Here is a 19,034-nt window from a genome sequence, read left to right as displayed (position 1 = left end):
ACCCCTCTGGTGTATTTATGAACTTAGTTATGCAACAATTTGCCTGGTACATTGGAACGAAAGGAATTAAAACAAGGGTAAACGAAAATAAGATAAGTAGATTGCTCCGAAATGGTTTACCTTGAAATGGATTACTCTCTCATATCTACCCTCATTGGAAGAGACCCTTAACTAAAACAATGCTCATAAAAAAATATTCTTTCAATCAGAAATAGTTTGCTTATATAAAAATTGTAACATGTCATATCAAAATTGAAGAGTAACCCACCCTCAAAATCATGTAAGAATTTGCAGCAAAAAGCCATGGAAGCTCATAATGCAGTATGGGTTTTGAATGAAACTTCTGAGACTGTATTGACAGATAGCAGTGGGCCGAGTTCATAGTTCTGAATTTAAAGGTGCCATATCATCATATTTAATACAAGAGTTTAATTGTGACACAAAGAAAGTTAAAGCAGTATACTCGTTGGGGGTTTTTTTCTTATAGTGAAGGAACAAAAATGATGATTTTATTTTTTCATTTCTCTATAAGGAAAATTTTCTTGTAGTGAACAGAGAATGGATTCTTCTGTTGCTATGTAATAAAATTTCCTAAAGCCCCAACAAGGAACCCAACACCAGCAACCAACCCAACAAAGCGATCCCTGCAAAACCAAAGAATAGAAAAAAAAAAAAGATCAAACAAAAACAAACCAAAGAATCATAAATGATATAGTGTTGTTTTTTTTGTTTTTTTTTTTTCTAAGTTGGGTGTGTGTCTCTCCACCATTCGTGATTCAGTAAGAAAATAACAAATAATTGGGGGAGGGAGCTGATACTTACACCCCTTGTCTTAATAGATACTCCCCTTCTATTTTAAGAGGAATGATTCAGTACAGCTTGACTCTGGCTAGCAAAATGTGATTCGGCAAAAAAGGGACGGGAAAACTTCAAAATTTAAAAAAAGAGAAATGTTATCAGCACTACTGTATTTTGATGAGGGCAGTCCTCACTTTATTAAAAGTAAGGTATGGCCCGCACCATAGGATGATCCGAACCGTCCATGGGCCACAGCCTAAAAAGGTTGTGCCCCAAATACCATTTCCGTAGTTAGTGGGTTGATCCTAACCCTCAATAGATCGGAGGGGTAGGATCAACCTAACCTTGGGTGTGACCTCATTGCTATACAAGGAGGTGTGCTGGTCCCATTTTCAATCATTCTGGACAATCAAAGGATTCTTCAGTGCCTATTATGACATAGTGGGCCACGTCTTTCCACTGATTGATCTGATTGGTTCATTTGATACATGCTTTGTATCTCTAATGACCCAAAAATCATGCCAATAATCAAATCCTAACATCCAATAATGTGTAATTTAAGTTGTTGAAAAAAAAATACACAACTCAATATGTTAGGATTGCCTGATATGTAGTGATTTTTGGGCTATGGGAGATCGAAAGCAAGCCCTAACAAATAAACCGTTTGAAACTTTGAATCAATAAAAAATGGGACCCACTATGTTGTCCAATGTAAGATAAAGTTGAAAAAAGGAAGATGGGTGGTACTTACACCCCCTACTATTGATAAATACACTCCTTTTTTAAAACTTCTTTCCCAAACCGTTGCTTGAACAACCATGCAGGAATTTTTTTTTAAAACATAGAGAACAGTGTAGGGAGAGTAAGCATAGCTTTTACAGTAAGAAAAACATTTTAAACGCGTTTAAAACATATTAAACTCGTTTTTTTGGCCAACTTTCCATCTTTACCCCACTATATTTTGTAAATGACAAAATTTTGAACCCTTTTTTTTGTGTTTCAGTTTTCCTACTAAGTTTTTTTGAACTAATACCATATTAAACTTGAATTTTTCCTGTCCCGTTTTTTTGCTGAATCATGTTTTGCTAACTATGAGTGTAAGTAGTAAGTACTAAATGCCGCTTCGGTAGAATAAACAGAAAATCCAAAACTTACCGGCGATCGAATAACCGCTGCCGGGAGGAGCCGAGCTCCAAAAACCAAGCTGACCTTGGCAATCCGAACTCGTATTAATGCCATTGTTACAAACACAAACGAAGTAGTTATATGGCGGTGTGTAGCCACAGACGCCACCACTCTTCTCACACCCTGTACACGCCGAAGCTAATCCGTAATTATCCAATGCTCCCTGATCAAACTTCAATGACACGCCGTACTCCCACTGGCTAGGATCCGCAGGAAAATCTCCCAACGACACCATAGAAGTAAACCCAGAACACTTCATTCCCTGCAGATCAAGAATAAATAATTAAATAACACCAACTCTGACAGCTTAAGCCTTTGGAGTAATTGGTTATTTTCACATGGTGTCAGAGTGCTCTGAACATGAGTTCGCAACCCAACAACTCCTTGATATTAAAAATCCACAGGCCAACCCCTCCCCTAGAAAAAGAGTTGGGCCATGTACACATGAGGGGGAGTGTTGAAGTATATATTATTAAATAACACAAACTCTAACAAGTTAGGCCCTGCTAGTTTGAGATTATGACAGCTGATGGTGAGCCTCTAAAGTAATTATTGGATTTAAATTACATTAGTTTTGAGTCCAATAATCGGTTTGAGGGCTCACCATCGGTTATCACAATCTCAAACGAACTGGGCCTTAAGCTTTTGAATTAATTAGTTGTTTCACACCTGCAGGTCTAGATCACCGGTGGGGCCGAGATTCGCGGGAGAATAAACACAACAAGAATCACTGGGGGAGAAACTAGAAAGGCCGAGGGAGAGCGCAGCGGGGCAAGGGTAAAGAGCGCCACAGAGATAAGAGCTTGAAGAGTCGCAGAGGGTGGTGCCATTATAAATTGGGGGGGATGCGCAGGATAATAGGATGAAGATGGAATTACCAAGTTGGAAGGGACTGTTCCAATCAAGGCCAAAGTTGGGGGAGGGTTGCATGGAAGAGCAAGTGGACATGCATGGTGGGGTGATGGTTAAGGTGGAGGTGGCGTAGGATAAGGAGGTGATGGGGTAAGAGCCAGTGTGAGTTGTGAGGAGCAGTTGGTTTTGGGCGCAGGATAAGAAGGGGGAGAAGAGGGGGGAGCCACAGCCATAGCCAGTGCCAATTGGGTATTTGACTGAGAGGGAGCCACAAGTGTTTTGGCAGGAGGGGTTTGTGGCTAACGTACGCTTGGGGGTGAATAGAGTGAAGAGGAGGGTGAGGAGATGGAGTGGGAAAGGTGAAGGAGATTCCATTGACGAAGAAGAGGAGGTGGATGCTAGTTTTCTTCTTTGGGGGAGTGTGAGGAGGAATAGTTGACTTGCATGGTGCTTGATTAGGGTTTCTATGTTTGAAAATGGTGGGTCCCACTTGAATGCAAAAACTAATGTAATTTAGGGAGTAAAATTATGGGAGTGATATAGGCACTCCCTTATTTTAGCAATGACACTCCTTTATTTGATTTATGTGCAAGGATGTAATTACCCATCTTTGGATGTTAGTTTTTCATGATTTGATTGATATTTATGCCCCCCTCTTTAACGGGAATGGCTTGAGGATAAATTCACCCCATTTAATGTTTTTATTTGCCTGGGAGGGATTTTATCCATCAAGGGAGGAAAATATCATTCCCCAATTCAAAGAAGGGCCCATTAAGTGAGATGATTGATTCATATCAATCAAGGGTGGGACCCACTTCGTCGCAGTCACCGTGCCTCAGTCGGCTGCAGCTCGGGTTGATATTTGGAAATCCGGGTTGAGCTTTTACCATGAAACCCGTTTGGGTTCAGGTTGGTTCTAATTTATATTTTAGCAAAAGCTCAACCTAACCGGACCCAAGTTGCACCCACTGTATTGCAATGAGGGCGCAAACTAACTAAAGCATCCTCCCCAATTAGGCAAGTGTGAGATAAAAAAGAGTGCCATTATCAAAATAAGGGAGTGTGGACATCATTTCTCATAAATTAAAAGTTGAGATAATAAAAATCGGGAAATGTTATCAACACTACTGTATTTTGATGATCGCACTCCTCACTTTATTAAAAGTACGGTATGGCCCGCACCATAGGTTGATCCAAACCGTCCATTAGATAGGCCACAACCAAATATGTTGTTCCCCAAAAATCATTTCCATACGTTGATCCTAATCCTCCGATCTGTAGAGGAATCCACTTCCATAGGTTGACCCTAACACTATAGATCGGAGGGTTAGGATCAACGTATGGAAATGATTTTTGGGGCACAACCCATTTAGAGTGTGGCCCATCTAATGGCCAGTTTGGATCATCCTATGGTGCAGGCCATACTATACTTTTATTAAAGTGAGGAGTGCGATCATCAGAATACAGTAGTGCTGATAACATTTCCCTAAAAATCTGAGTCACTTTTGCATGTTTTTAGTTTATTAAAGATGTGAGTGCGGCAATGAGTTGGGTGTGGAATCAATATCATGATGATATCCGGTGAGGGTTGTGATCTCTTTACTAATTATTTATATTAAAAAATAATAATTAAATGCATTTTAAAATTAATAGCTCATATGAGTGAGTGAGACATTTTTTTAAATTATTGATAATAAAATAAAAAACAACTTTTTTTCTATACTACAGCGGTTTATAAATAAAAATACAGAATAAAAAGCCCCCACGTGTTCGGCGATCCCGATATCATTCATCTGATGGGTCCCATATCTGACGACCGAAAACAGCATCGATCCAACGTTCCTAACTCCTGATCTGATCAATGTATTTTCATTTTTTCACCCTTTGAATATTGCTACATCGATCTTCATCTTTGACTAAACACTTCTCGATAATGCTGTTTTATATAGGAAATTGATATTTCCGCTCCCCTTTTAGACCAATCCACTCCAACTTGGAGTGGATTGGTCTAAAAGGGGAGCGGAAATATCAACTCCCCTAAGCTTTGGATATTTCCACTCCACTTTAGACTAATCCACTCCAACTTGGAGTGGATTTGGAGTGGATTAGTCTAAAAGTGGAGCAGAAATATCAGCTCCCTTTATATATCTTGATTTTCTAAGCCTTAAATAGGATTCCTTGTTCATTAACTGCGTGTTCGGGAAGGCTTTGCCACCCTCATTCTTCCATGTGAGCTAATGAGAAATCCCGAAATTTTTTGAAAATGAAGTTTGGATTAATGTGGATTAATGAGATTTTCTGAAGTGTCTCGGATCCGCTTCAGAAGATTCTCATTATCCCGTTTCCGCTAATTATTTTGGCGAGAATGAGAAGCCTTGCTGAACATGCATTATTTTGTTAATATATAATTATATAATATTATCTTAGGGCCGTGTTGTGATTGTAGAAAGAAATTTCTCTAGTAAATCTTTTTCCTAGGAAATTTTTTCATCACCATGATTTAATGGGAATTGATATTGTTATGGACTGCTTAGAGGGATATCATTATAAATAGACGGTCACACTAAATAAAAACTTGAATTGATCATGTCCTAAGTTACCTTTTCATTTGTAATCAAACAATTGACAAATAAGAAATTATTATGGAAAAAATATTTATTTTCTAAACTTTTCCAAAAAATTCCTGCAATCCAAGGACGGCCCGGCTACTAATATCTGCACGAGCATGTTTTGATAAGGGACCAAACTCACCTTGTTTTATACATTTAATTGGCCAGTTAGAGATTTCCGGGAATTGTAATAGCCTTTAACATCTGGATAAATAATGTAAAACAAGGTGAGTTTGCCCCTTTATCAAAACATGGTAGTGCCGATAGCTTGCCGTAGCCTTTTTCTTGAGTAAACTGATATTAACATGCCATAAGTCTTGGTACCATATACCCCTTTATTTAATAATCCTCCATTGGTTTATAGAGTTTATTGTAAATTGTTTTAACCTATTGGAAAATATCTAAATAAAGACATTGATTCCTTGATAATTTTCTGAGGATATCTCAAGCACCAACCTATCCATCACATCCCCTGACATAAGTATGTTACCACTGAATACATGATGGGCAACCATATTTAGATTTGGAAAACACTGCTAGAACGAAGCTCCATTCTGAAACTAAAAATGAAAGTTAGAATAACTAAACTACCCTTCTTTCCGTTCGCTTTTGCTTTGTAACATTCACACCATCTTCTTTGTTTTGGTGTTTGTGTGTGTGTGTGTGTTTTAAACTAAACGGGTTTCAGTTCAGCCACTCTCTAGAATTTGAGAATGTGATTCTTGGAAACTGTTACGAGCCCATCTCTATTAGAAACTGGAAACGAACAAGGACCTAAGAATACCACTGTAATTAGTACATGATCAGCACCACTGTTAAGAGTGTATGAGATCAGGGTATCAATCTTGTTAGATTAACTAAGTGCTAGATGAGGCAACTAAGCCAGATTAGGATCTTTCTATTTTCTATACTCCTCTCTTTTCTTCTCTATCTTTATCTCTTTCTATGTTTGTTCTTCCTTTTAGAGCTCTATAAAAGCAATCATTATGGTCTAGTGTAATAATCAAAACATTATTAAATATATCATTTTAGGTATCAGAGTCGGTCGATCGGACCTAGACTTGATAGCAACACAGGATGTTTTGTTCTCAAAGGACGGCCGATTAGATGAGACAACCAGGGTAGATGGGATAATTAGACTAGATTAGGACCATTCCATAGTTATCTCCTATGTTTATACTTTGCGTGCTCTATATAAGCACTCATTAGGGTCCATTGCAATAATCAAGATTCATTTGATATTATTTCATTTTATTGCATACTCCAAGTTCTAGCAAACAGCACTGAAAGAAGCAACGAAAATCCTACATAAATGCTATCAGATCGCTGCATATTCATCAAGTTGGGCCGCTAGCGATACGGGATTTCGCTTAGAAAATAAAGACGTTACCCTATTCTGTGACACATGCGCAAGAAGACAAGGAAGTGAGCTCGAATCCACACGAAATGCAAAAAACACTATAAATGACCAGATCGTTGGTCAATTTCACTTTCTTCTTTATTTTCCAAACAAAATCCTGTTTTGGAAACGTTTTCCTTCATCAAAATATACTGTTCATGTCAAATTCAAATGGCTTGCTACAAGTGATATAAGATACATTAATGCATTGGTTCTATTAAAAGACATCTTCTTAATTGTACGATTGGTTTGAGAGGAAGACATGAAAGTATGGCGTTGAAACATCACCCATAAAGGGAGGGAAATTTTGCCCAACTGGTTGGAGAACGGCCTTATCGGAGTTCAATGAAGGTCAGTAAAATAAATTATTTCATGTAATGAATTCTAAAAAATGCATGTGAATATATGCTTACTAAAAGACTAATGAAGTTTTGAATGGTAAGTGGTTTAAATCCAATAGCAGGTATAATTGGCCGAAACCCCTGCTTTTGCCGCACTACTTTTGTAAAATATCATAAGACAGGTTACCTATGGCATGGTTTGAAGCACTAGAGTCAACTGACGATTACAAGACAGTAACTAAAATGCTAGAGGGAGCAATGTGATGCTCAATCCAAAGAATTTCTTTTAGAAAGAGAATACTTTGAATCACAATTGTGTGGGAAGTAGCAATGGTAAATGACCAATGTGAGAAGGTAGCTTAAAAAGGGGTATTCAAGAGTTGATGCCCAGACAGAGTATGACAGGCAATGGAAAGTCTAGGTGGTGAAGCAGTATGAGATCCAATAGCATGACTACTGTTAGACCTAAAATCGGTAACAGGTACAGCAGTGATGTAAGAGCTGAGCTGGATGACTAGAGGAGCTGAGTCCTGAAAGACCGGAGTGAACGAGGAGTGAGGTGGTCGAGGGAGAGTCCTGCTATGAGGGCTGAGTCCTGCACAAGGCAAGCGAGGTCAGAAGACCAGACCGGGTTTTACTCCGGACAGGCCCTTCGACACTCAAGTCAGTACGAGCAGGAGTGAAGGGGAGATGTCTAAGAGTTTAGGGAGAGAAGGGATTTTCGCATTACCCATTGGTTTGAGCTTTGAATCCCTTTTTATAGGGAAAACCTGGTGAGGTGTCCTGGACAGGTGTCCAGGACAGATGGCGGCCTGTAAGAGGCTGGAGTTCACCTACTCCAGGACAGGTGGCAGCCTGTGAGTGGCTGGAATTCACCTGCTCTGGGACAGGTGGCAGCCTGTGAGTGGATGGAATTCACCTGCTCTGGGACAGGTGGCAGCCTGTGAGTGGCTGGAGTTTTTACACCCCATCAGTTGCCCCCCAGTTTTCCAAGTCATTGAGTGACTTGGGAAAGTGTGGTTGATCGCTTATCTGGATGGACAGGTGTTGTGTGGAAGTGAATCGGAGGGTTCAGTCTGGAGGTCCAGTCCGGAGTCCAGCTGGAAGTGGAGTCCGGAGTCCAGCTGGAAGTGGAGTCCGGAGTCCGGCTGGAAGTGGAGTCCGGAGATCCAGTCCGGAGTTCGGCTGGAAGTGGAGTCCGGAGGTCCAGTCCGGAGTTCGGCCGGAGATTCAGTCCGGAGTCCGGCTGGAAGTGGAGTCCGGAGTCCGGCTGGAAGTGGAGTCCGGAGATCCAGTTCGGAGTTCGGCTGGAAGTGGAGTCCGGAGGTCCAGTCCGGAGTTCGGCTGGAAGTGGAGTCCGGAGTCCGGCTGGAAGTGGAGTCCGGAGATCCAGTCCGGAGTTCGGCTGGAAGTGGAGTCCGGAGTCCGGCTGGAAGTGGAGTCCGGAGTCCGGCTGGAAGTGGAGTCCGGAGATCCAGTCCGGAGTTCGGCTGGAAGTGGAGTCCGGAGGTCCAGTCCGGAGTCCGGCTGGAAGTGGAGTCCGGAGATCCAGTCCGGAGTTCGGCTGGAAGTGGAGTCCGGAGTCCGGCTGGAAGTGGAGTCCGGAGATCCAGTCCAGAGTCCGGCTGGAAGTGGAGTCCGGAGTCCGGCTGGAAGTTGAGTCCGGATGTGGACTCATTTTTGTCGTCTAGCGGCCAGTCCGGTTCGGACCGGACTGGTTTTTGTCGTTTTGTTGAAACGCGTTATATCCAGTTCGGATTTTCCCGGACTGATTTTTGTCGTCTTGCGGCCAGTCCGGTTCGGACCGGACTGGTTTTTGTCGTTTTGTTTAAACGCGTTATATCCAGTTCGGATTTTCCCGGACTGATTTTTGTCGTCATGCGGCCAGTCCGGTTCGGACCGGACTGGTTTTTGTCGTTTTGTTGAAACGCGTTATATCCAGTTCGGATTTTCCCGGACTGATTTTTGTCGTCTTGCGGCCAGTCCGGTTCGGACCGGACTGGTTTTTGTCGTTTTGTTGAAACGCGTTATATCCAGTTCGGATTTTTCCGGACTGATTTTTGTCGTCTTGCGGCCAGTTCGGTTCGGACCGGACTGGCTTTTGTCGTTTTGTTGAAACGCGTTATATCCAGTTCGGATTTAAAGATCCAGTACGGAGTACGGAGCATTGAGTGCGGAGCATGTAGTACGGAGCATGGAGTGCGGAGCACGTAGTACGGAGCGGAGATGTGAATTTTCATGCACGTAGGGACACGCGCGTGCTTGGTCGTATTTTTGAGTGGGAGAATGTGTCCGTCATAAATATTGGACACGTGGCGCCATTCGAGTGTCCTCGAGATGCGTGCGTCGTATTTAATGCCCCACCGCCTCTGAAAAGCTATAAAAGGAGGTTTTACCCCCTTTCATTCTTTACTTTTTACTTTTCATCTTTTCTTCTTTTTCTTGCTCTGGGAGCTTCGACTTCTCAGTTCTCAGTTCGCAGTTCCCAGTTCCCAGTTCGCAGTTCGCAGTTCGAGTTGCGCAAGGACTTGACGAGCTCCACTCACCGGTATTCCTCTCAGCCCTTCTCTTTACTACATGTCTGATAGTAGTTCGAGTTCCGAGTCCGGTACGGAGTCCTCCACTAGCAGTAGTTCAGAATTTAGGCCGCCGCAGGAGCCTGTAATGGCTAGGACGTCCGCTAGAGTAGATCTTGTAGATAGTGACGACGAAGGGGACAAGGAGGAGGTGTTTTTAGACTTAAACGCCACTCCACTCCCCACTGTTAGTCTCTCCCGAGCAGAAGGGAGTGTTGAAAGTGACGTTGCTGAGGCGTCTACAACATTCCCTCCTGGTCAGGCGGTGGAGGTAGTCGCTAGAGCGCGGATGGATGCCAACCCAAAATACAACCTGCGAGCTCTAGTCGAAGAGAACTACCTCACCAGGTCCATGCTAGGCGACATTAGGAATAAGTACTGTGTGCCTCCAAGATTTGAACTGAAGGCAGCTATAGAGGGAGACAGAGCCTGTAATGAGAGTCGAGATCTCTGTATTTATGAGGAGTCGATGAGGGCGGGATTCCGGTTTCCTCTGCACCCATTCTTCGCAGCGGTGCTTCGATACTACGGACTGGCCCCAGCTCAAGTAGCTCCGAACTCATGGAGACTACTGACTGGGTTCTTGTATCTTGTCCACGGCCGGTTAGAGAGGAGCGTGAGCTTGTCGCTATTCCGTGCTTGTGCACATCTGAAGAGGCATAAGGAAGGGGGCTGGATCTACATCAGCCAGCGCCCTGAACTCAAAATCATCACCGGTATCCCCTCGTCAATACATTCATGGAAGAATAGGTTCTTCTACGTCGAGGATAAGGAGGTCAGTGAGCCCTGGCCTGTCCCTCTAGTGTGGGACACTCCGGACACTTCCAAATTAAGTCGAAAGCCGCTCCTCGAGAGTGAGGACAAAGAGACTTTCGCCTTGATGCGGAAGGAGATTGAGCAATCAGGCCTTATCCGCTGTGCAGAGTTCTCAGGAGAGGAGGTGCTAGTTGGACTGGGCGTGAGTGCCGCGACTCCAGAACGTATGTAGCTAGACTTGTCTTTTAAAATATGTTTACTTTTATATGCTTGCTTCTGACTGCTTGCTTGTCTGGCAGAAATGAAGAAACAATTGACTGTCGAGAAGATAAGACAGGGAGCCCAGCCACGGGCACAGGAGGGTGCTGCACAGGCACAACAGGAGCGCCAGAAGAGAAAGGCGACTGTACTGGGGAGTCCGGCCCCGTCACAGGGCACTCCACCCCCATCCCAGAGGCCCAAGACTACGGTGAAGCTAATAGGCCCCTTTGCTCAGGGCGGTGGCTCTTCTAAGTCCGGTGGTGCTTCTACCGGAACCGGTTCTGGGGCTCGTCCTCCTACGGGGCTTAGTGAGCACGTCTTTCGACCCAATTGGGCCGTTCTGAAGGATGACACTGCCCTAGGCGAGAGCCGAGTAGCAGCAGAGCTCATGAGCAAGTGTTTGCTGCGGAAGGACAAGCAACAGATCCTTTACGAGCCGCCAGCTACAGCAGAGGAGGCTGTGCTATCCTCAGCTTACCAGGTAAGGAAGTGGTGATCCGTTTGCTAACTTTTTGCCCATTTCTTCCTTTCAGCATACTGATGCCTGTTTCTTTCTTCAGATCTTGCTCTACTATAATGACCTCAAGGAGAAGAGTAAGAAGTTCTCCCAAGCCATTACTGCATCTGAAGAGGTGAACGGAAAGTTGGCCGCTGAGGTGCAGGAGCTTCAAACGAGCATCGGGCGAATAGAGGAGGAGAGGAGGTTGTTGAAGGAGGATCTGGCCGCAGAGAAGAAGAAACTGGTCAAGGCTGCTGAAGCCATGGAGGCTCAAAGAGGAAGAGCCACTGAGAGGCAGGAGAAGGCAGTGAAGGAGGCCACAGAGGCGAAGGAGGCTGAACTTTTCAGCCTGTCGAGCGAGGCTTATAGTCTTGGATACTACGACTGCCTCCAGGAGCTCCAGGCCTGCAATCCAAACTTATTGATGCAGAACATGACTCTCCCTGCCAGGCCGAAGATTACTGATGAGGAGCCAGATGCTCCTGCTGATGCTCCTGCTGACATCACCTCTCTTCCAGCTGCTTAGTATTATTTTTTTTTTGTTTGTTTTGACCTCTTTTTGTAATGGTCCTTGAGACCCTACAGCTCTTACCAGCCTTTTTAAAGTGAATTTTGTAATGGCCCTCGAGGCCCCACATATTCTGATCAATGAAATCACATGTCTGTCTCTGATACTTCTCAACTGAGTGATTTGCTTGACTGTCTTTTTAATTTTGATAACCTGGGACTGAGGCTGTTGATAGTCGAATTGTGACGAACTGGTCTTTTAACAAGTACCCAAGTTCAGGAACAACAAGTACCCAAGTTTTGTGAACTGGGTTTCCAGTAAGTACCCAAGTTTTGTGAACTGGGTTTCCAGTGAGTACCCAAGTTTAAGAACTGGGTTTCCAGTGAGTACCCAAGTTTTGTGAACTGGGTTTCCGGTAAGTACCCAAGTTTTGTGAACTGGGTTTCCAGTGAGTACCCAAGTTTTGTGAACTGGGTTTCCAGTGAGTACCCAAGTTTTGTGAACTGGGTTTCCAGTAAGTACCCAAGTTTTGTGAACTGGGTTTCCAGTGAGTACCCAAGTTTTGTGAACTGGGTTTCCAGTAAGTACCCAAGTTTTGTGAACTGGGTTTCCAGTGAGTACCCAAGTTTAAGAACTGGGTTTCCAGTGAGTACCCAAGTTTTGTGAACTGGGTTTCCAGAGAGTAAGAGTGAAACAAAGTCTGCAAAAAAGATTATTTATTTATAACAACAAATTGACAAATTTACAAAGTCACCTTTTTACGTTGTACATTTTGTCTATTGATAATATCTCCTGAGATTTTTGGAGTTCCATGCGTGAGGTAACAAGTGCTCCTCCAGTGTCTCCAGTTTATAGCTTCCTGGCCGGATAACTTCTTTCACTTGATATGGCCCTTCCCAAGTCGGGGAGAGTTTCCCGACTTTCGTCGGTTGGGAGACGGCTGCCTTTCTCAGGACTAAATCTCCTGTCCTGAATTCTCTGGGGCGAATCTTGGAGTTGTGATAATTTGATACCCTCTGCTTATAAGCGGCGACCCGGATTCGAGATTCTTCCCGGATTTCTTCTAGTAAGTCGAGGTCGGCACGGAGCCCGTCGCCGTTAAGCTGCTCGTTGAAGCTGGTGATTCGGGGAGACGGAGCGCCTATATCGACTGGTATCACAGCCTCAGTACCAAAGGAAAGGTTGAATGGCGATTCACCAGTCGTCGTGCGAGGAGTAGTGCGGTAAGCCCACAGAACGTGATAGAGCTCATCTGCCTAACGGCCAGCTTTTTCGTCCAGCCTCTTCTTTATCCCCTGGAGCAGGATTCTATTAGTTACTTCCGTTTGCCCATTGGTCTGGGGGTGTGCAACCGAAGTGAATCTCTGTTCAATTTTTAGGTCCGAGCAGAACTTTCGAAAGTTCCGGCAGTCGAACTGTTTGCCGTTGTCTGTGATCAAGATACGGGGAATCCCAAATCTACAGACTACTGCCTTCCAGAAGAAGTTCTGCACATTCTGCTCAGTGATCTGGGCCAGAGGTTCTGCCTCCACCCACTTAGTGAAATAGTCGATCGCCACTACCACGAACATGCGCTTTCCAGAGGCCGGTGGGAAAGGGCCTAGGATGTCCATCCCCCATACTGCAAAGGGAAGCGGACTAATAATTGGAGCCATTGCTACGGCAGGCTGGTGGATGGTAGGAGAGAACTTCTGACACTTCTCACACCTTTTAACCAGATCCAGGGCATTCTGCCTGATAGTAGGCCAATACAGTCCTCTGAGCAGCACCTTTATCGCCAGGGCTTTGCCCCCCAGATGTTCTCCGCAAATTCCTTCATGAGTCTCTTGTAGTGCATACGCGGCGTCGCTCGGCCTCAGACACTTCAGATATGGGAGAGTATATGACCTTTTGTATAGATTGTCACCACTGAGGGAGAATCGGGCAGCTCTCTGTATCACCTTACGAGCTTCTTTCTTATCCTCCGGGAGTCTAGCATCGCGCAGATAACCCACGATCTCATCCATCCAGCACGGCTCATCTTCCACCTGCATGACTTCCATGGCTTTACTGTCGATGCTGGACCTCTGTAGAAACTCCATGTGTATGCTTCCGAGAGTGGTATATCCAGAGGCAGCCAGTTTTGACAGCACGTCAGCTTTGGCATTCTCCGTTCTTGGCACTCTGATGACCTCGAAACTTGCAAACCGGCTGGAAAGTTGGCGAACCTTGGCGAGGTACTTAATCATACGCTCGTCTCGGGCTTCGTAGACACCTTGGATCTGGTTTGCTACCAGCTGCGAGTCGCAGTATGCTTTCAATTTTTGGGCGCCGGTCTGAATTGCTAGGCTCATTCCGGCAAGGAGGGCCTCATATTCCGCCTCATTATTTGATGCACGGAACCCGAATCTCAGGGCGTAATCCGCAGTGAACTCATCAGGCCCAGTGAGGATGAGGCCAGCTCCACAGCCGTTTTTATTTGAAGATCCGTCGACATATACTTCCCAAGTTGGTGTGCTGGTTATGGAGTCCTGTCCGGCTGAAGGTGGCCTGATTTCTGTCCGAATTTCCTCTGTCATACGCTCTTCAGGGACTACTTTCTCTATAACTGGGAGCTGCAATGCTTCAGGGTCGACGACCTGCTGGGGGATAGTGCACTCTGCTACAAAATCTGCCAGTACTTGGGCCTTGATAGCTGGCCTGGGTGCGTACTGAATATCGAACTCGCTTAGCTCTACAGCCCATTTCACAAGTCGCCCGGAGATATCTGGTCGATGGAGAACTTGTCGAAGTGGCTGATCAGTCAAGACCTTTACAGTGTGAGCTTGGAAGTACGGCCTTAACTTCCTGGCGGCCATTACCAGCGCGTAAGCCAATTTCTCGACCCGCTGGTACCTTGTTTCTGCGTCGTGAAGAACCTTGCTAACATAATAAATTGGTTTTTGCTGGCGGTGCTCTTCACGGACGAGTACAGCTGCCAGAGCCGTGGAGCTGATGGAGAGATACAAAAATAGCTCATCGCCCGGCTCCGGCTTTGTTAATAATGGCGGAGAGGACAAATATCTTTTCAGTTCTTCGAATGCGACCTGGCATTCTTCCGTCCAGGGCGCGGTCTTGAGTCCCTTGACCGCGCTGAAAAAGGGGAGGCACCTTTCCGCTGATTTGGAGATAAAGCGACCCAACGCCGCTATCATTCCTGTGAGCCGCTGGACTTCCCTGATGGTTTTTGGGGCAGTAAGCTCCATGACGGCTCTGATCTTTTCTGGATTTGCTTATATCCCTCGCTGGCTCACCATGAATCCTAAGAACTTCCCCGAGCTGACACCAAATGTGCACTTGGTGGGGTTAAGTTTCATGTTGTGCTTCTTCAGGATCTGGAATGTTTCTCTGAGATCAGACGCATGATCCTGCGCACTCCGACTTTTGACCAGCATATCGTCTACATAGACTTCCATGTTACGGCCGATCTGGTTCTGAAAAAGTTTGTTCACAAGCCTTTGGTAAGTGGCTCCGGCATTTTTGAGGCCGAAGGGCATAACTCGGTAGCAGTAAGTCCCTTGATCTGTGACGAAGGAGGTCTTTGGTATATCCGACTAGTACATCCTGATCTGATTGTATCCGGAGAAGGCGTCCATGAAGCTCAACAGTTCATGACCCGCTGTGGCGTCAATGAGTTGGTCGATCTTCGGGAGTGGATAGCTGTCCTTAGGACAAGCCTTATTCAGATCGGTGAAGTCGACGCAGGTCCTCCATTTCCCATTAGTCTTCTTGACTAGGACTACGTTTGCCAACCAGTCCGGGTATCGAATCTCGCGAATGAAGTCAGCCTTCAGAAGCCTCTCCACTTCTTCTTTTATTGCCTGCCGCCTTTCGAAGGAGAAATGTCGTCTCTTCTGCTTCACCGGTCTGCAGGTTGAATCAACACCGAGCCTGTGTGTGCTGATCTCTGGATCAATGCCGGGCATATCGGCGGGAACCCATGCAAAGACATCTGCATTGTCCTGGAGAAAGTTGGTGAGCTGGTGCTGAATGTCGGTGCTGAGGGAGGAACCGATCAGAGCGACTTTCTCACTGTCCTCTGGGCACAGTGGGATGGAGAGGAGGTCTTCAGCAGGTTGAGTCCCTCTGAGCTCGTCCCTTACATCGAGCAGTTCAATTGGCAGTGACTCAACTGCATTTTTGCCTTTAAGTGCCGTTGCGTAGCACTCTCTGGATTGAGGCTGATCCCCTCGAACTTCCCCCACACCATTGGGGGTTATGAACTTCATTTTTTGGTGGTAGGCCGAGGCTACTGCACGGATGAGGTTCTGGCCAGGCCGTCCCAAGATAGCATTATAGACCGAAGTGGCCCTTACTACTAGAAAGTTAACCATGGCGAAAGCTTGACAAGGTGGATCTCCGACAAGAACAGGGAGCTCGATCTGCCCCACCACTTTCACGACCTCTCCGGAGAAGCCAAATAAATCTGAGTTTGCCGGCTTCAGACGGTCGTCGCCTATCATCATTTTCTCAAAGGCGTGGTAGTATAGAATGTCCGCCGAACTCCCATTGTCTACGAGGATTTTCTTCACCTCCCAGTTGGCAACGAGCATGGTTAGAACCAGTGCATCGTCGTGGGGCAGGATAAGATTATCCAGATCTGCATCTGAGAAGGAGATCTCATTCTCCGTTCTCGTCTTTTTGCTGGTTGTGTGCACGGCGTTGACTCGCCGTGCATATGCTTTGCGAGTGGTAGAGGAGGTGCCCCCAGCGGCAGGCCCACCCATAATTGTACCGATGACCCCCCTTGGCTGAGATCGGGGTGCCTCAGGCTGCGCATTGGCCGGCTGAGGGGTTTTGTCCCGAGCAGGGGGCTGCTGTGATCTTCGAGGGCTGCGGCCCTGGGGGCTCTTTCCTCTGCGCTCTTGGTTGCGGCTGTCAGTTCGGATATACTTTTTCAAATAGCCCCGGCTGATGAGTTGTTCAATTTCCTGCTTGAGTTGCCAACAATCATCTGTGTCGTGGCCGTGGTCCTTGTGGAACCGGCAGTACTTTGAGGGATCTCGCCTGTTTCCCTTGGAGATCATTCTAGCAGGCCACTTCACGAACTCTTCTTCGCTGATCGCCGCCAGTATGTGCTTTCTGGAGGTGTTGAGAGGCGTGAAGTTTTCTTCTCTTCTCTGAGGAGGTGAAGACTTCTCTCTCCTGGGAGGTTTATCCTCCCTGCGCTGCTTAGGGAGATTCTTCTCTTCAGAGGTTATCCTCCGATTTGAATTAAGAGCTGCCAGTGTTTCTTCCACCGTTATGTACTCTTCTGCTCCGGCCATAAGATCCGCTAGTGAGTGCGGATTTTGTCGAGCCACCGCTCGACGGAATTCATTAGACCTGGCGCCCGCGAGGAGCGCATTCATTGCTGCTGAGGGATCTAGATTTGGCACTTGAAGTGCCTCCCTGTTGAATCGACGGACGAACACCTTCAGAGGCTCGTTGTCGTCCTGTCGCAAGGCCATCAGGGAAGCTGTTGTTTTCCTTGGCCTGCGGCTGCTCATGAAGTGGCGGACAAGATCCTCTCCAAAATCATCAAAATTGTTGATGGAGTTCGGTTTGATCCTGGAATACCAGTCTCTTGCTGCGCCAGTTAGCGTCGTTGGAAACGCTCTGCAAAGAAAGCCATCGGAAGCTCCGTGGAGGAGCATAATTGTTCTGAACGTCTCCAAGTGGTCCACGGGGTCTGTAGTGCCGTCATACTGAGGGACGGCGGGCATTTTAAACCCTCTGGGTGCTGGGGCACCCAGAACATCATCAGTGAATGGCGTCCTACTTGAGAACGCCCTGGAGACGGGCCGGCTCTGGTCCTTCGCCAGTTCCTCTATCCGATGGTCCATCTCCTCCATTCTCTGTAGCAGCGGATCCGTCCTGTGGTCCAAGGACCTGATCCTTTCCACAGACTGGCTCGCCGCGGAGCCGGATTGGCTCTCCCGACTCATACGACGAGGTCGAGGTTTCGCCGGTGGCGCACGATCTTGATGAGCTCGGCGCCTCTGTGCGGAGGGGGACCGCGACCTTTCACGGTGATGAGGCTCTGTTTGGGCATGCCTCGTCGTGGGGTGAGGGACTTGTCTGGTGGAATGATGAGTTCGGCCCTCACCATGGTGTGATGACTCTCCCCTGTGGACGTCTGGCCTTCCTTGGACAGATCGCGGAGCCTCTGGGGGAGGTTGAGGGGGCAGTTGAAGTAGTTGCTGGTACTGCCCAACGAGGGCTGTCATCTGCTGAAATAGAGCTTGAACCTGCTCTGGGGTGGGCAAGGGATTCAGATGTTCTGAGCGAGCCGGGCTCTGCTCTGCTGTAGCAGAAGCTGCTACTACTAGTGATGCGATTCGCTCGCTCCAGGTCCTGCGGGGTAGCGCGGTTTGGGTAGTCCGCGCCCGCGCAGTAGGCATCCGCGTACTCTTGCGTCCTGCCATTTTTGTGAGTGGGATGTGTAAAGACAGCTTTTAGTTCTGGGGTCCCACGGATGGCGCCAATCTGTTAGACCTAAAATCGGTAACAGGTACAGCAGTGATGTAAGAGCTGAGCTGGATGACTAGAGGAGCTGAGTCCTGAAGGACCGGAGTGAACGAGGAGTGAGGTGGTCGGGGGAGAGTCCTGCTATGAGGGCTAAGTCCTGCACAAGGCAAGCGAGGTCAGAAGACCAGACCGGGTTTTACTCCGGACAGGCCCTTCGACACTCAAGTCAGTATGAGCAGGAGTGAAGGGGAGATGTCTAAGAGTTTAGGGAGAGAAGGGATTTTCGCATTACCCATTGGTTTGAGCTTTGAATCCCTTTTTATAGGGAAAACCTGGTGAGGTGTCCTGGACAGGTGTCCAGGACAGATGGCGGCCTGTAAGAGGCTGGAGTTCACCTACTCCAGGACAGGTGGCAGCCTGTGAGTGGCTGGAATTCACCTGCTCTGGGACAGGTGGCAGCCTGTGAGTGGATGGAATTCACCTGCTCTGGGACAGATGGCAGCCTGTGAGTGGCTGGAGTTTTTACACCCCATCAACTACTATGAACATTAACTGAACATGTTGTTGACATCCATGCATCATAAAGTGTTCTCAATTACAATAGCTCCATTTAAGTTCAGACTTCTAGTCACCAAAGTTTGTGTTGAAAGTAACATGCATAGAATTTTGAGAAAACTAACAACAATGTTTAAAAACTCAAACTCAGATGAGAAGTATTTCAAGGTAAAATGGAGTCTGAATCATGAGAAAAGTAATGGTTTCTATTAAATGCTAATAACAAT

The 19,034-nt window shown here is 46.3% G+C and overlaps 2 protein-coding genes across 2 annotated transcripts in view; both read right to left on the bottom strand.

Annotated features, from left to right (window-relative positions):
• Positions 1–334: 334 nt before the first annotated feature.
• LOC143883593 (uncharacterized) lies at positions 335–2,229 on the bottom strand. Its single transcript, XM_077386938.1, has 2 exons — positions 1,954–2,229; positions 335–644 (listed from the first exon to the last, which is right to left on the bottom strand). Exons 1-2 carry the CDS (start codon positions 2,216–2,218, stop codon positions 592–594), a joined length of 318 nt encoding a protein of 105 aa, XP_077243053.1. The 5' UTR covers positions 2,219–2,229; the 3' UTR covers positions 335–591.
• A 4,483-nt stretch (positions 2,230–6,712) lies between these two features.
• The window catches only part of LOC143883592 (uncharacterized), a 38,771-nt gene continuing 26,449 nt past the window's right edge, over positions 6,713–19,034 (bottom strand). Inside the window, exon 6 of the mRNA XM_077386934.1 lies at positions 6,713–6,840. Coding sequence (XP_077243049.1) covers positions 6,763–6,840 — 78 coding nt within the window. The 3' untranslated portion in view covers positions 6,713–6,762. The remainder of the gene's footprint in view (positions 6,841–19,034) is intronic.

Source organism: Tasmannia lanceolata, unplaced genomic scaffold (genome assembly GCF_043159265.1).
Source record: "Tasmannia lanceolata isolate RefF3 unplaced genomic scaffold, GAP_Taslan_0.1 ptg000008l, whole genome shotgun sequence".
NCBI classification, from domain to species: domain Eukaryota; kingdom Viridiplantae; phylum Streptophyta; class Magnoliopsida; order Canellales; family Winteraceae; genus Tasmannia; species Tasmannia lanceolata.
Note: the sequence above shows the minus strand (reverse complement) of the source record. Positions and strands in the feature narration are given on the sequence as shown.

What these genes read in the sequence shown, in the direction of transcription:
- LOC143883593 (XM_077386938.1), bottom strand. Translation starts at nt 2,218, where the DNA reads ATGGTGTCGTTGGGAGATTTTCCTGCGGATCCTAGCCAGTGGGAGTAC. An exon ending in CAGCGGTTATTCGATCGCCG is followed by an intron (nt 645 to 1,953) that starts GTAAGTTTTGGA and finishes TTGGTTTTGCAG; the next exon opens with GGATCGCTTTGTTGGGTTGG.